Below are 15,958 nucleotides of genomic sequence, written 5' to 3'. Positions count from 1 at the left end.
AGGTGTATTTCTTTTTTTCTTTCTTTTTTTTAATCGGTTCCGGGGATCGAACTCACGACTGCCTGCTTGCAAGGCAGGCGCTTATGCCGCTGAGCTAAATCCCCAGCCCCTATGAGGTGTATTTCTTGAAGGGTGGGAAGTAATAAAAAGTAAACCAGTGTTTTTGTTCTGCATGAAATGCCAGCTTTCATGTTGTGAAATAAGATGGCTTACAGGAGATAAGAAGGGGACAGATGCGAGGTGAGCAGGGCAGTAAATTCAGTCAATAGAATTTAGTCAACAGGTTTTTTTACCTCCTGGGGATCCAAGCGAGGTAGGGCAGGGGCTGCTGAGGTACCCAGAGAGTTATTTAGATTAAGTGCCTCACAGAGTGAAAAGAAGAAAGGCAGTGGTATTCACTGCCCAGATGGACATCCAATCGACTGCTCCTGAGCTTCCATCATCCTTCCTCTCTAGCCCCCCACACTCCTTTGTCTGCCCTTAACACAGCAGCCAGAGGCAATGGACCGGGCACTGGCCGGTGACCATGGCCGGCAGCCTCTCTAGTCTCCCAGTGGCGCCTCCTGTCTCTCACAGTTCTACAGTATCAGGGCTTCCCCCGGCCTCCCCTTCCCTCTCCTGTGTCCCCTCTGCTGTCCCACCTCCAGCATGGGACTCCAGCCACACCCATCTCCTGACTCTTGCTGGAGAGGCTCTGTGAAGTCCTCCCACTCCTCCTTCCTACCACTGCAGAGCTCCTCCCTAGCCGCGTGGCTCTCTCATCACTTTTGGACTTTGCTTGCATACTCTTCCCTCAGTGAGGCCTCCATGATCATTCTGCTTACTACTGTGATCCCAGTTTGCCTGATATTCGATGCTTATCATCATTGGACATAGTCTACAATTCAGTATTTGTAATTTTTCTTCTTTCTCCAAAATAAAAAGTGCAGGGATAGGGATGGAGGAGCAACTCTTGTCCACTTTATTGCTCAAGAATATACAATGGTATAATAATCTGACAAAAGTATTCAATAAATTTTTTGTTGATCCTGTGAATGAGTAGATGACAGAACCCCACTGTCCAAGTAGGACTCTCTGGAGTTCCCCACAGGGAACCATTGACTCAATTCTGTATTGAAAGCCCACTACGATCTGACCATTTGATCCAGCTGTATCTTACTGTATATTCTCAAAAGAATTAAAAACGTACTATAGTGATATCTGAATAGCCAAGTTTACAGCAGTGCAATTCACAAGTTGAGCTTTATAAGCAGCCTACAAGCCCATCAACAGATGAATGGATAAATAAAATGTGATATATATGCACACAATGCAATATCATTTATCCATGATGAAGAATAAAATTGTGTCATTTACAAGAAAATGGACAGAACTTGAGACCATCATCCTAAGTAAAACAAGCTAGACTCAAAAAGCTAAATATCTCATGTTTTCTCCTCTATGAGAAATCTAAAATATTCATTGATTAAAGGAAAGGCAATAAATAGGAAACTAAAAGGTACACTCTCAAAGATGGGAAAAGTGCTCAGGTAAAAGGGAGAAGGAAACAGAGAGGGCAGAAAGGAATCAAAAATGATTAAAACCGTTTTATGTTTGTACTAATTCTCCGAAACAAACATCACTACTCAATATTACACTCATTTTTTAACAATGGTTCAGTGAATATTCTTCTTACACATTATAATACTGTAGTCTTTGCTCAGCTTCTGTTGATAAAATTAATACAATTTAAAGTAAGATTAAAAAAAGAAAGAAAGAAAGTCTGCTGCCAGAAGAGGTTACATACCTGGATCTCTAGAAAGAGGTGAGAGTCAAGAGAAGAGAGGCAGTTCTTGTGGGATGCCATTGTGCTTAGGGACTGAGAGATTATTTGTCCTGCAGTTAATATTTTAAGTGCCCTTTGGAACAGAAGCTGCTCAGCAAATAATACCTTCAAATTCTTGAGAGACAAGGTCTCATCCTCACGAGCTTTTCATCTTCTTGACTATCGATATTATAACTTCCTACATAAACCTAAAGGGACTAAGCATGTTGTTGATCCTTGAAATACATTGTGTGATTTTCTTTTCCTTATGAATTTGATCTATTAATTAAATCTCCTCCATAAATCTGATTATATGATTGTGAGCTTGCAAGCTGGCTGATGGAGATGGAGGGAACAGTACCCTGACTACTGAGGGAGATGCTTCTAGGTGGGGCCATAGCAGGCAGCGCCCATTAGATGTTGGTAAGCCCCAGAGTTGTCTCTGGGGAGCAGGTGTGGGGTACGTGGCGGGGGAGGGGGGTGAGCAGCAGGGGGTAGGAGTGTGAGAAAAATAATCCAAAGAATAAACAGATTTCTCTCCTGTGGTTTCTTCTAGATGCAATTATCTGAAACTCCAAGCACAAAACTAAGCCTTTCTATCACAAACCCAAACTACATCTTGTCACCTGCTATTTTCACTCAACACTGAGAGATTTTTTAAAACAAAGAAAGAAACTTCCTAGACATAATTTCACTATAGCAGTTGACACACAGGCACAGCTCCTGCCTACCAGCTTTCTTGGACACTGATATGTCTCCCCGAGAGAAAATTTCTGGCCTTTGTGGCTGCATTCTGCAATTACCATAATCTCCATTCTCCAGGGGCTATGGCTGGTGAAGTGGATTAGAGCCCAAGCCTTTGAGGTCTCTAGAGAAGGGAGTTGAAATCCCGAGCTTAGGTCATAAGTAAAGATGAAGGGGGTTGGTCTAGCAGCTTATCCTCTTTGGGGAGCAGTGAAAGGCACAATGATTATTAATCTTGTTCAGAAGAAGCCCAGCTAGAAGTGCGGTGAGTTGATCCTCATCCAGGGAACTGGCACAGCCCACAGGCTCCTGACTCTGAATTCACTCTGGGCTTTTTCAAACAGAGTGCTTTTTTTTTTTTTCATAAGAAATCAAGATGTGGTGGTTTGTTCACTTGGAGAGAAAAGCATGTTATTTTTTCAGAAGTGCCCACTCGGGCTTAAATAATTTAATAGAGACGAAATAGTCTGCGATTATCAGCACATGATGGAAAGACAGACAGATCAGTTCTCCTGCCTTCTCTCTTGACAGGTGTATTTCTACTGGATTTGCCGGGATGCACAGGCATTTGAGTGGTTTGCCAGTCTCTTACTCTCACTGGAAACACGGATGAGTGAGCAAGGGAACGCTCACTTTCTGAGTTATCATATATTTCTTACCGGTTGGGATGAAAATCAGGTATTGATAAGACTCGAGAATGATCACTATTACCTGATTTGCTTAGTATGGAGCAAAGAGAAGAGGAGTGATTTCAGTAATGAGCTGCGCAGTTATTTAGTGCTGTAGAATTATTTTTATGTTCTTAAAAAGGAAAGGAAAATGAAATAAAACCAGATTAGAAAAAAACTGTTTAAGTTAAAACAATAACTTCTATAACTTAGGCATCCTCTGTCATTTGGGAGCTACGAGACTTGAGTTCTTCTGAGAACTAAAGTCAATTTTGTGACAACTCTACCTTCTCCTATCTTTCCACTTCCAAGATAGGGAATAAAACATATTTTTTATAAATAAAAATAAATTAAAACAGATATCTTCTTAAAGTAGAAATTCTTTAGACACCCAAGTTTCAGGAAGGAAATCACTAATTTTAACAGTTAAGAAAAAAAAATATTTGGTGCATTCAGTCAGTAAATCAAGCATCAAGAGGCTGTTTTAGAAATAGCCAATTGTTAAACTGAATTCAACAATCTCAAAATGGCAAAATGACAAGAACAGAAGGAACAGATGGAAGAGGTACTATGAAGGGCAAATCAAAAGAGTTTGGAGATTAATTGAACATTGGGCTGAGAAATATGGAATAAATATAATTCCAAATGTTTGAGCATCCATAGTTGGCAATACCACAACATAAGTAAAGAAGACCCTTTCTCATCAAATAATAACCACACTTTTCAGAAAGTACTTGAAGGCCCTTTCCAACCTTAATAAACTCCATCATTTTCCTCTTTCCCAGAGCTGCCAAAGGATGTGAGATGTGTGCTTGAATCTCCCACCCTGCACCTTTGCATCTGCACATCTCTGCTCACGTGCGTCCCTCTCCATCCCAGACATGTCATTCAAGGCCATCTGCCATTCCTACCATCCCTCTGCCTGGAATCTAATTTCCAAATTCTTTCCCGGTAGTAGTGCTGTTACCTGGGGTCAGACTTGCCTGATGCCTTCTTGCAGCCTAGATTTTGTAGGTTCTTGTTCTCTACTGTCTACTGACCTCCTAAAACAACTTATTTTTCAGCTGAACCTCCCCTTCAATGGCTATTTCCTCAGACTTGGAAAAAGGCTCACAGTAGGAACCTGAGGCATGAGTTGGGTGTACTAAACGTGCAAGCTTTTTTTTCTTGCCATTATTCCCTAAGCAATAGAATGTAGCAGCTATTTCCATTATATTAAGTATAAGTCATTTAGGTATGATTTAAAGTATATAGAAGAATACACATAGGTTATATGCAAATAGTGGTCCAGTCTTGTCTAAAAGACTTGGGGATCCACAGAGTTTGGTACCTGCAGGAAAAGAAGGTGGTTCTTGAACCACTTTTCCTGGGAAACAAAGGAATGACTCTCCATCAAATTGTTTCAACCCAGTAGGCAGGCAAATATAAAACCCAGCTTCTTCCTAGATAGTTCATAGGACTTTAATTTGGCAATTTCTTTCTCAGATCCCCAGGATTTAATATCAAGTGAATGTGAACAGCAGGTGGAGAATTAATTTTTTAGAAGTTTGGCAGAAAAAAAGAATACATTTAATGTTGCTTTTCCTTAACCACATTTACTGTATTACTCTCATCCTTTCAAAGAAAACATTCTTTCTAGATCAATGCTATTGCACACCTACTATACAGAAAAAGAGGTTTTCTGCAATAAGGACCAGTACAAACAGAAATGATGCATGATAATTGTCCAAAACTGTACCAGTGATAAGCATTTCCAGCCCTATAAAAAATTTTATATTAAATCTCCAAATGAGTGCAATGACTTCATGCTTTAGTTATAGAAGGCTCCTGTTTTGTTTTCTAAATATAATCTAATACCTCAATTGTTATTTTAGGCTATTCACATAGCTTTACATTGGGATGAGAACACAGATGTGGTTACTGGCTTAAAGCAGAAAACCTTCTATGGGCGACCCAACTGGAACAACGAGTTCAAGGAGATAGCCTACAGCCACCCGAGGTAAGAAGGCCAGCTCCCCTACCACTGCCTGCTGGGAAACTCCCAGAGAAGCTATTCTGCAGTCAGTGCTGTGCATCTGATTTTGAGATAAAATGTCTACCTTAGAAAAGATGGTCAGTGCCTATTTCAGGAACAGCAAACCTGCTGTAACTGGCTGTCAGCCTCTTAAAATTATCGATCATGTTGAGATTTTTCACACTTAACCTTAATTTAAAGATGGTATTTCTTAAACAACATATGCCTTCAAGAAATCTTTGGTGAGTACAGTTATCTCTAATTACCCAACTGGAGAATTCACTATGTCCAACTATATAGAGTATGTAACTTGTCTAGCAAAAACAGAGAGAAAATGTTGTTAAGACCACCTGGGATTTAGGGTGGTGGTCCAGGACTTGGGATCTGGAGCCCAAGCATCCAGGTGTAGTTTCTAGCTCTGCTACTCCTACTGGTACACTATCCTGGTTCTGACTCAGTCTCCTCCTCTGAAAACTGCAAATAGCCATGCTTGCCCTAGGATTGTGACAAGAATAAATGCATAAATGCCAGTCAAGTTCATAAAAGAGTGCTTTCTACATGATTCTTAATAAACACTAGCTGCTGTTAGTATTTATTGTTACTTCAAGTACTACTAATTTTCTTTATATAATTCAGTATAGTGAAGGAAAAAAACATTTGCTCTGGGACCTCAAAACTTGAGTAAACCCTGTATATTCTGATTCTGGAAGTTTTTAGCTATGTGGCAGTGAACAAGATAGCTGATTTGAGCTTTTGTATTCCATTGTAGAATATGGTTGATAATATCCACTAACAGTGTTGTTTCCCTAATTTAAACACGTAGTATATTGAAAAGCTTAGTAAAATATAAAGTACTAATACAAAGTTATTGTTGTTATTATCAGTCTTCCAAGCCAGTCTTTGCCCTGAACGCTTGTTATCAACAACTCCTGAAAGCCAGCTACTATTGTCTCCATTAAAGAACAGTTTTTATATCTGAGAAGAAAGATATTGAAGGAAGTAAGGGACTGTGTCATGTATAAAATTGGAAAAAAGCACATTCCTCCACTGCTAGCGTGAACCAGGAGATGAGAGGGATACTATCAGGATGTGGCATTTAAAAGAGGTAATGGAGACAGTTGCTGGTTATTGAAAGACTTTGATTTTTATTCTCATAGTGCAAGTCACTTAGAGATTTGTTCCCAAGAGTACCATGGATCACTGTGGCTACTGTAACAGAATAGATTATAAGAAACCAATGACAGAAGTGGAGAGCACCGAAAGGAATAGGCATTGGTGGTATCTTTGTAGTAAAAAAGGTTCCATAGTAGAAGTGGCAAGAAACAGCTGATTAAGCACTTTTTTACATTAAGCAAATTATGACTTACTGATGGACCACACAGGAGGCACGACCCATGCTTGAATGGAGTTGCCACTTACTAGCGTGACAATGAAAGGAAGCAGATCAAAGTAAGAATTGCTGGTTGACAGACATGGGATACCAGGAGCTCCATTTTTGACATCTTTAAGATTCCTATTACATCTTCTGATATCCAGTAGGCAATGAATGAGTTAAGCTTTTGGGGAGAAGCTCAGCCAGACGTAAACTGCTTTTGAAGCTATGACATCAGGACCAACGGAACAGATGAGAGACTGACAAGGGTTCTAAGAACTGCAATATTTGAAGAGTAGGGGGACGTGCTCTGCATGCTAGGTCACAAAGTAAAGTTTTATTCATATACACCTTTATAATCATGCCACATTGATCTTCTACGCCCTGAGTTTTTCTGTCTCTTTTGTGATTACTGAAAAAGCAAGAGTAAATTAAAATCTCCTAGAGTATTTCTGGGCACATCTCTATTCTCCATAATTTCCCTTCGCATTTTCTTTGCATTTGTCTTCTGAGGTCTTTCTTCATAGGAATTATACTTCGTTAGATTTTGTGTATTTCCCTAGTATTTTTTCTGCTCCATAAAAATACTTTTCTGATGAGTATTATCCATCTTTTGGTCAGCGCAGTTCATTTTTATATTTTTTCTATTATCCTTGTTCCAGGACAATACCATTGTATTCCTTTTTTATTGCTAATGCATTTGAAAGACTTTTTGAACAGTTGCCTGAAGGAAGTTAGGAGAGTAACCTGGTAACCACCCAGTGTTCATAAACATCTAATTTCAGTTTCCTCCTTCCATGTGAAGTTACTCTAACTTCAACTGTCCCACGTCCTGTGAGATCCCTGCCAATTCTCTATGTACCCTGTCCCCTGGCATCTTGTCTGAACTCTGAACCCAAGAGCATACAGCTTGGAGACAAACAGATGAAGGAATGCTTGTGGAAACTTCTTCTTGACCTTGAATTAGCCTGAGAGAAACAAATCCCCAATAAGAAAGTCCAAAATTGAAATTTAACTTATAATTGCAAGATTAGACGAAAGAAAGCTGGACAAATGACAGAATCTTTCAATCTCTTATCTGCCTTATGAGCTGAGCCTCAGATGGTCTGTGAGAGCTGTCACCCCAGGGGAAGAGGCCTTGAGACTCTATGGTGCCTCTCACCTTGACTCTTGCAGACAGTAGACTGAGATCCAGCCCTGGAGCTCTACCTTCATTCTTAGCTTGGGTCTTCCAATGCATCCTGTCCTGAAGCCTTAGAATTCAGTTCCTCTGGGCTCCTACAAGGTACCCAGTCCCGAATCCTGAATTTCCAGCTCCTCTGCTCCTGACAGTCACCCTTCCTTAACTAATTCCTATCCCAGTCTTGTGTGGAGCCAACGTGAAATAATTTCATCTGCAGTTCCCTTAAAAAGCTTCTTGGTAGAAGTTAACATGTTAGAAGCTCTTATGTGACCGCTAGAATTTTTTTGTTCCTATTTTTGTCTCTTTGGGGAAAATACATTTTTGGATAAATGTTTTACACTCGAATTTTAATTATCACAAAATGAAATTTCTCACTTTTCTGGCTGTAAAAGATATATATATATATATATATATATATATATATATATTTGTTTTAAATGCTTTCAGATAGTCCCATTTTTTGTTATGACTGTCCCTCACTGACATCTCACACTGTTTGTTTATTTTTGTTACACCTGAAGTTTGCAGCCCAGTGGGGAAAGCTTTTCAAGCCAAACCACTTAATTATCTCTCTTCTCTCCCAAAGTGTGAGCCAGAAACACAGAGCGTCAAGAGACTGCTGATAAAACTGGGCTTGCACAAACTTGACCTAGAAAATTATGCTCTGCGGTGCTGAGAAGTGAGCCTGTCCAATTTTTGCAGGGAGTGAGGAGTAGAAAACAGTTTTAAGCTGGGAAAATAATATCGCTGTCAATTCACTGTTGCCGTTGTCAGGAGTGTGTTTGTTCCTTTTCAGAAGCCATAATCAATGTACACAAATGCACTTAAGGCCCAGTTGCATTTTTCTGCACAGTGGCTCTGTAAACTCTCTGTGATGGATGACTTCATGTCTTACAGGGAAGATGAGGCTTCAAAGGACTGGATGTCACTGCATCAAGCCACTGTGGCTTACTCCCTAGCCCAAAATATTTTAAATATCATACTTGTAATATACTTAGTCTCTAAAACACAGCAACTTGTTATATAGTTTCAAGTCTCAATGTAATGACTGTGAGACACTACAGGCAGTCAATTGTTGTTTCATCCCTGGGATGCCAGATGTCTGCGAAAAGGCAAGTCACCAGAAAAAGTTCAGCACCACTCCTTCAGAAGACTTTTAAAATGACCTTCTTAAAATAATTTTTGTTTTCTGCTGTGTAAAAGAAGATTTATGTTTAATGAAGCTTTTAATGAAGAAATCTCGGAAAGAGAATGCCAATAAAATCTAATTTTTAAACAAGAAAATCTAATATGGAAAAGTATTTCAATATCCTGGCCTTTGTCCAGATAGAAATGAAACACACAATTCAATTAGTGTTCTGCACAAAGGACAAAGTAACATTAATTTTCTTCAAGATGGTTATTAAAGAGATAAACAGTATGTTTTCCCCCTACTATGTCAAGGATGTTTGTTCCCAAGCTTACTTGGTTATTCTTACAAGACAGACTTATCCTGCCATTAGCTCGTATCTTTTGGCAAAGATGGGTCAGAAGGAATTGGGGGGTTTGTCAGAAAAGGTTCTTTGTTCTTGAGGCCCTTTGAAGTAGGCTCTCAACCATTTCTATTCATCAGTGCAAAGCCAAGGATTCTTAGGACTTACTCATAAAAACATTTACCTGTTCGCTCAAAGCTAGAGTTTGTTCTCATCCTAAGAAGAAGGAGTTAAATCAAAAGAATAAGGGGAAGAGAGGCAAAAATATTTTTTATAGAACATGAAAAACAGCACCAAAAATAAAGCTTGAAGGGAAGCAGATCAAAGGGAGTTGGGCAAGCTCTAAAGGAACCAGAAAATTGCAAAAATAACAGTAATAGAGAAACAAATTGATGGCATCAAAATGAATACAAATAAGGAAGAGGAAAGAAAAATTAAAAATAGATCAAAGACTGGAAGCATAAAATAGGAAAAGTTCATTCTATTGTTTTTGTAATTAATCTTGGTAATTATATCAGCTGCACTTATCAAAATATGAGTATAGTTTTAAAAGACAGCCAACAAATACTAAGTGGATGTATAAAAAAATAAGTGTTATTGTTATGCTCAAATTCACATGCATGTGACAATTATTGCATGTTACTTCAGTTAGCAGTATAAAAAAATACTCTAAACACAAAAACAATTAAAATAATTCTCCCAATTAAAATGTGGTAGCCTAATTAAAAGCATGCATTGACATCTCTGTCTTACTGATCTATAGAAATGTGTCCTTTACAGAACTGGAAACTACATTTCAAGTTTTTGCAAATATTCTCAATATGTTCCAAAGCTTTAGACAAGTGTTCAGAAATCAGAGTATCATTTCCAAGAAGGTAGACAGAATGAAAATAAATATAGCTTTTCACATCTAGCTATTTTTTTTTTTTGACAAACACACATTGTACATGTACTCAACCTTCTGAATTCGTGGATCAGCTGTTGTTAATTAATTGACTAAGAGGTTTTTCCATAGGGCTTTAGTCTTTGATCTTACACTTCAGATAATATTTATAGTTTGCTACCCTTGACTTATCTGCTAATAATTTCATTATGCCTTGTAGGTGTAAACTTTATGTAATTAACATAAAAACTTTAAAGATGTGGCCATTTTTGTAACTTCAATAGAAATGTTTCTTTTATCTAGAAAGAAAAAAATAAAGAATAGAAGAGCACTTCCCTGTGTTGTGGAATAACTCAACCCAACCCTGTGATGAAGAAAAGTGTCATCTTACCCACAATCAGGGGCTTCTAATCCATATTGTACAATATATTTTAGACCACCCATTGTTTTCAGAAATGTAAAAATACCTTTATACTAAAATGAGTAAATGTGTCCATCTGGAACCACATTTGCTTATGTGCACACCCTTCAATTCTCATTTCTACATGCATATGTGCAAAATGTTTTTAAATGATATTTTTAAGAAATTAGCATTCTGATTATAGCGCACAGGGTCCCTTATCTAACAGGATATACTAAACATCCATTATATGACTAAAATGTTCAGATATCTCAGACTTAATTCATCTGATGGAAATCCAACAGATGATAAGTTATAGCTTTTGAGAAAAGTAAAGTCACCATAAACTGATGATAGGGATGCTGTAAGCATATTTAAATAGTACCTTTCCACTAGGGGGCATCCAACTCTCTGGTTACAACAAAGTAAAGACGAAAAAATTACTGAAATGACTTCATTTGAGGTAGGAGGGATAAACGAGGTAAGTCAAGGTAGGATTTTCATTACCCTGCGAAGTTTCTTTGATGATATTATCCATCAAATTATTAGCAAAGGCAAAATACTGAGGTATTCGTGGATGTATATATTTTAGTGTTTTACTGAAGTAAAACAAGTCAGGGTTGGGGGAAACATGACTTAACATTTCCTGGGGGCCACTGCTAAAAGTCACCTGCTTTATCTTTCTCCCCTGCGTGACTATAATCTCCTGAAATGAGGGGTATCACCTTTATCTCTGCACCCCAGAAGCTGGCATAGAGACCACCACGAGCAAGTAGAAACATGATGAGATGGAAAAGGAAGCTGTGACAGGAGTCCTAACAATACCACCCTGTCTGCCAAAGAAGATGGGATTGGTGGGAAACGGTCAGAGGAGTCACATAGTGAGCATTGTTAGAGACATCTGCAGTTCCTAAAGGACAGCTGAGAAATTAGGACACAGAAAGTAATGCAGCAGGCTGCTATAAAATGAACTGGGACGTAGGTTTCTTAAAAAAGGCTGGCCAACACAATTATCATCCGCAGTTATGAAAAAGAAGGTGTTGTATAAAATGTAATTATGTGATAAATCATTTGGAGGCCTTTTAATGAAAAACGTTCAGTAGGAAAGATTAAGCAGAAGTTGTGTCCATTGTCTGAAACAGAGTTTGTAGCTCTTGGTGCCTTCTTTCTAAGCATCCATAAATCCATGGGAAGCTTCTGTTTATCGATTTTATCTGCAGAATGCACTCAGGGTATAAAGTAATTTGATTTTTTTTAAAAAATGGGGTTTAGGGTCTGCCCCTACAGAGTTATAACTTACCAAGCATAAAAGCCAACACATAAAAACAAACATACAATTTAAAGAGAGAAGCGCTCACAGCAGCAGAACCTGGGAATCCAGAGAGGTGATAGGATTACTCCTGGGCACACCCACACTCCCATATATCTGCAAGGCTGAAATCTCCTGGTGGGTGATATTTTGGATGCTTTTCATGCATGGCATAGTTGAACTGTTTTGAAAAATGCACTAATCCCACAGAGAAGAACACAGTAGTTATTTAGCAAATATAGAGGAGGGGTAGAGGATTTTCTTTATTGTTTATCAGAGCTAAAAATAATACTGTGAATGTTAACCATCTTTGCAATTCGTGTGAAATTTGTCCTTTGCTCATCAAAGTCAGCAACCCAGACTGATTGATGCCATTAATATTGGCCCTGATCCAGCTCCTCACACATGTGCAAACTTTGTGGTTTGCAAGCTGTAAACTGCAGAAAAAACCGTCTCCTGGTTTTATACTTTTTTGCAGAGAATTTTGTTTTTAATTCTAAACAATGGAGGGCAATTAGATTTCATAGAAGAAGCGTTTTCTTCATTGACCCCATTAGGGTTCTATTGCACCTGTCCACTGCCTCATAAAACAAACAAACAAAAAAAAAGCTGCCACATCCGTGTCTTTACCGCTTTGTATGATTTTCTGCTTTGTTGTTCACAAGATGCATCCATGATCAAAAATCTCGATAGCTGGAGTGATAAATGCCAAGGAGGATAAACAAGGCAAGCAACAGAATGCCTTCTGTGGGACTGAGATGTGTAGAAAGCCAGGAAAGGGCAAACCTTTCATCTGCAGCTGAAAGCAGACAATAAATGGCCTTTGTGAGATTTTTTGGTGACTGCATAATCATGACAGCTATGGACCCTGAATATTAAAAAAAGTATGTACTTAGCTGTACAATGTGATAGCCACACTTCAAAAAGGCAGAGGAGCTGTGAACCACTGGTGATACCAGTGGTACAGCTGGCATCCAGCAATCAGAACAATCCTTTGAAATGAAGTCTTATAGGCAGACCATCAAAGACTGCCATCAGCTGCTGCAAACAGTGACTGTGGCGGTAAAGAAAAGGGCTATCTTAGCAAGTTGGAAAGAAGCCAGTGGGCATTCTCTTTGGTGACATCTATTCTAACAGAAAAATATCCCAGCATCTTTGAAATGGATGCGAGGATAGCACTGGGAGCCAGGCACTAAGCAAAGCTTTGACTTCTTATTAGGAAGAGTCTTACTTGACCCATACCACTCAAAATGTTTCATTTTGCTGATCCAAATAAGTCTGTGAGTTAATGGCTCATCTTCCATTCAGCTTTGTGGAAAAGGAAGAGACCAGCCAACTGCAAATAGGATAAGAATATATATAACTAATAAATATCAAGAACTCATTAAGTGCCAAGCACAACACCAAGGCAGGATCTACATTGTCTTGTGCAATCTCCACAGAGATTCTAAGAAAGCAAAAGAGCTTCTAGGAGCTAGGAACTACACTGCCCCCTTATACCGTAAGTCTCTGTGGGCTTTAAGAAGATAATAAATGTGCCTAAAGTTACCCAGCCACCAAGTGATAGAAACAGCAACACCCTAAGTTTAACCATGCCTTTTATTCCTACAAATATCTTTAAATTAAAAAAAGTTCTTTCTTGAATTTAGCCAAGGAAATAATATCTTCAAAAGTAGTATTTATATATCATCAGCATATTGTTAAAGGTGTTTATCTTAGTCACTCTCCTTGTCACTGGAACAAAATACCAGGTATCTGAAATTTAAAGAAGGAAGAGTTCATTTTGACTCACAGTCTGTAGAGGTTTCAGTCCATAGTTGGCTCTCACCCCAAGGCAGGACAACATGACCCAGGGGCATGGAAGAAGAGAACTGCTCATTGCAGGGCTGTGAAACAGAGAGAAAGAAGGACATGGAAAGGAAGATGAACCCTTCCAGGTCACGCTTCTGGTGACACACCTCTTCCATACAGACTCTACCTCCTAAAAGCAAGTCAGCTATAAACCCTCATTTTTCCAATCACCTTCCAAAAACTCCACCTATGAGCACATGAGGCTCTTGGGGAATATCTAGCTATAAACTGTAACAGTGTTGCTGGTTCCACTTTTTAATAAATTCTTTTGAATGTGATTAGACCATCAGTTTCTACCAGGGCTATTATAATTTTGAAATGCATACTTAAAATGTGACTATATTGTTATATAAGCTAGGAGAACTATATAAGCAATATAAGCTAAGATGAACTAGACAATGTATGGATTTCCCAATAAAAAAAAAACAGGTGTGACTACATTGAGTGTTACAATGTTCCAGTCCTGAATCTGAAAAATTTCTCCAAGGCAGTGTTTCTTAAAGTATGGTTCACAGGATCATTTGCTTCACATGTTACATGTTCTTGATAAACATGAATTTTTTGAATTTCATCCAAGGAAGCTACGTTTTAATATTGTGGCTGGATGATTTTATACACAGAAAAGTTTGGAAACTTTTCATCAAGGGTATCCAAATCAGCTTATCCTAGGTATTGGAAAAGGGCTACAAATAATAATATTCAGACAAGGGAAAAAAGATATGTTCTTTGCCAGTCCCAATAGGGACCGACACATCCCAACCTCAAGGGACTACCTGAACACTGCCTACTGTGAGATTTGCATATAAGCAGAGCCATGAGGGATTTGAGCAGCATTGAGAGTCACTCTGTGCAAAAATAGCTCTTCAACACTCTTTTCTGGATTGTTGTGACTAGAGACGATAGCATTTGGGTGACTACATTTTCAGCACTGTCTTTTCATCCCTTCTTCTTGGCCTTCTTTGAAAATTAAAGTAATTCTAATAGGAGAAATAAATCAAGTTGCTATTACTTTAGTATAAATTTTATTATCTATTTTTAAAAAGCCAAGGTTGAACAGGATATAATAACTAATCCTTTTAAAACCTTTTTGAGTACATTAGCTCATTTTCTCTTCAATAAAACATACAATTTATTTTATATATGTGAAAACTATGATCTTATGCCTTGCCCAAGACCACATAGATGAGAATCAACCCAGACATGTATTCATTACTTCAACAAAGGTGTCATAATTGTCTGCCTAATGCCAGGCACTGTACCAGTAGTAGGATTGCAGTGATGAGTAAAATAGACCAGATTCCTGCTCTGAGAGCTTAGGTCTCCTCAAAGATCCAAGATGATGCTCGTCAAAGTCACCTCACCAAAATGCCAGATGATGTAACCTCTTCCTCATATCTCCCTGCATGGTCATCAGAGCGCCTTCCAGCTCCAGTCTTCTTGGCTTGCCAGATCTGTGTGATTCTATGACAGGGCTCCTGGAACCTGGGAATATGCATGTTGCAGAAAATAGCAAAGGGATTCTCAGAAAACAGTACGATCATACCACTTCCCTCATGTTGTAATTCTGTCTTGGCCTCTCACTGGCTTTGCTCAATAACGTTTCTTTCTTTTCTGACCCGTTCAGCAGCAGCATTGGTGTGTTCTTCTGTGGACCCAAAGCCCTGTCAAAGACACTTCGAAAGATGTGCCATTTATATTCATCAGCTGATCCCCAGGGTGTTCATTTTTATTACAACAATGAAAGCTTCTAGATGTTGGAGGTAAATGCATACATTATATAGGTGGATGCAGTCATATAGGTTAAGGATCAGAAGAATTTCCCCCAAATTGTAATCATTTAAGGTCTTATGGATTGCATGGTCTCAGTCTCAATTTCTCAACTCTGCTAATGTAAAGCGCCCAAGCAGCCACACAAACAAGAACATGAGTGAACAGGCTTGGCTGCGTTTCAATGAAACTTTATTTGTAGACACTGAATATGAATTTCATACGTTTATATCATTAAATTTTTATTTTCACGATTTCAAATGTAAGAATCACAGCTTTCTGATGCACTGTCCAAAGGATTTGATGACATTTGGCTTGCAAGACATAGCTGGCTGGCTTCTGACATAGGACACCTTCCCCAAACTTATTTTCATGCTTAACATTACTTCCAGCATGGAGATGCGTACTGCTGCTTGGCTTGAAGTCTCCTTTAGAAAACACTTCAAAGTTGCTTCACCCTAAAAGCAGACACCGACCCTGTATCCAAACCT

General features: G+C 38.7%; 1 protein-coding gene across 1 annotated transcript in view; it reads left to right on the top strand.

Annotated features, from left to right (window-relative positions):
• Nox3 (NADPH oxidase 3) overlaps positions 1 to 15,451 on the top strand; it is a 63,580-nt gene extending 48,129 nt beyond the window's left edge. The window contains exons 11-13 of the mRNA XM_063233358.1: positions 3,080 to 3,226; positions 5,091 to 5,215; positions 15,325 to 15,451. Coding sequence (XP_063089428.1) covers positions 3,080 to 3,226; positions 5,091 to 5,215; positions 15,325 to 15,451 — 399 coding nt within the window. The remainder of the gene's footprint in view (positions 1 to 3,079; positions 3,227 to 5,090; positions 5,216 to 15,324) is intronic.
• The last annotated feature ends 507 nt before the right edge of the window (positions 15,452 to 15,958 follow it).

This window comes from Cavia porcellus, unplaced genomic scaffold (assembly GCF_034190915.1).
Source record: "Cavia porcellus strain 051 isolate PalLab524CR breed Dunkin Hartley unplaced genomic scaffold, mCavPor4.1 scaffold_22, whole genome shotgun sequence".
Classification (NCBI taxonomy): domain Eukaryota; kingdom Metazoa; phylum Chordata; class Mammalia; order Rodentia; family Caviidae; genus Cavia; species Cavia porcellus.
The sequence above is the reverse complement of the archived record's forward strand: the minus strand, read 5'-3'. Positions and strand labels throughout refer to the sequence as shown.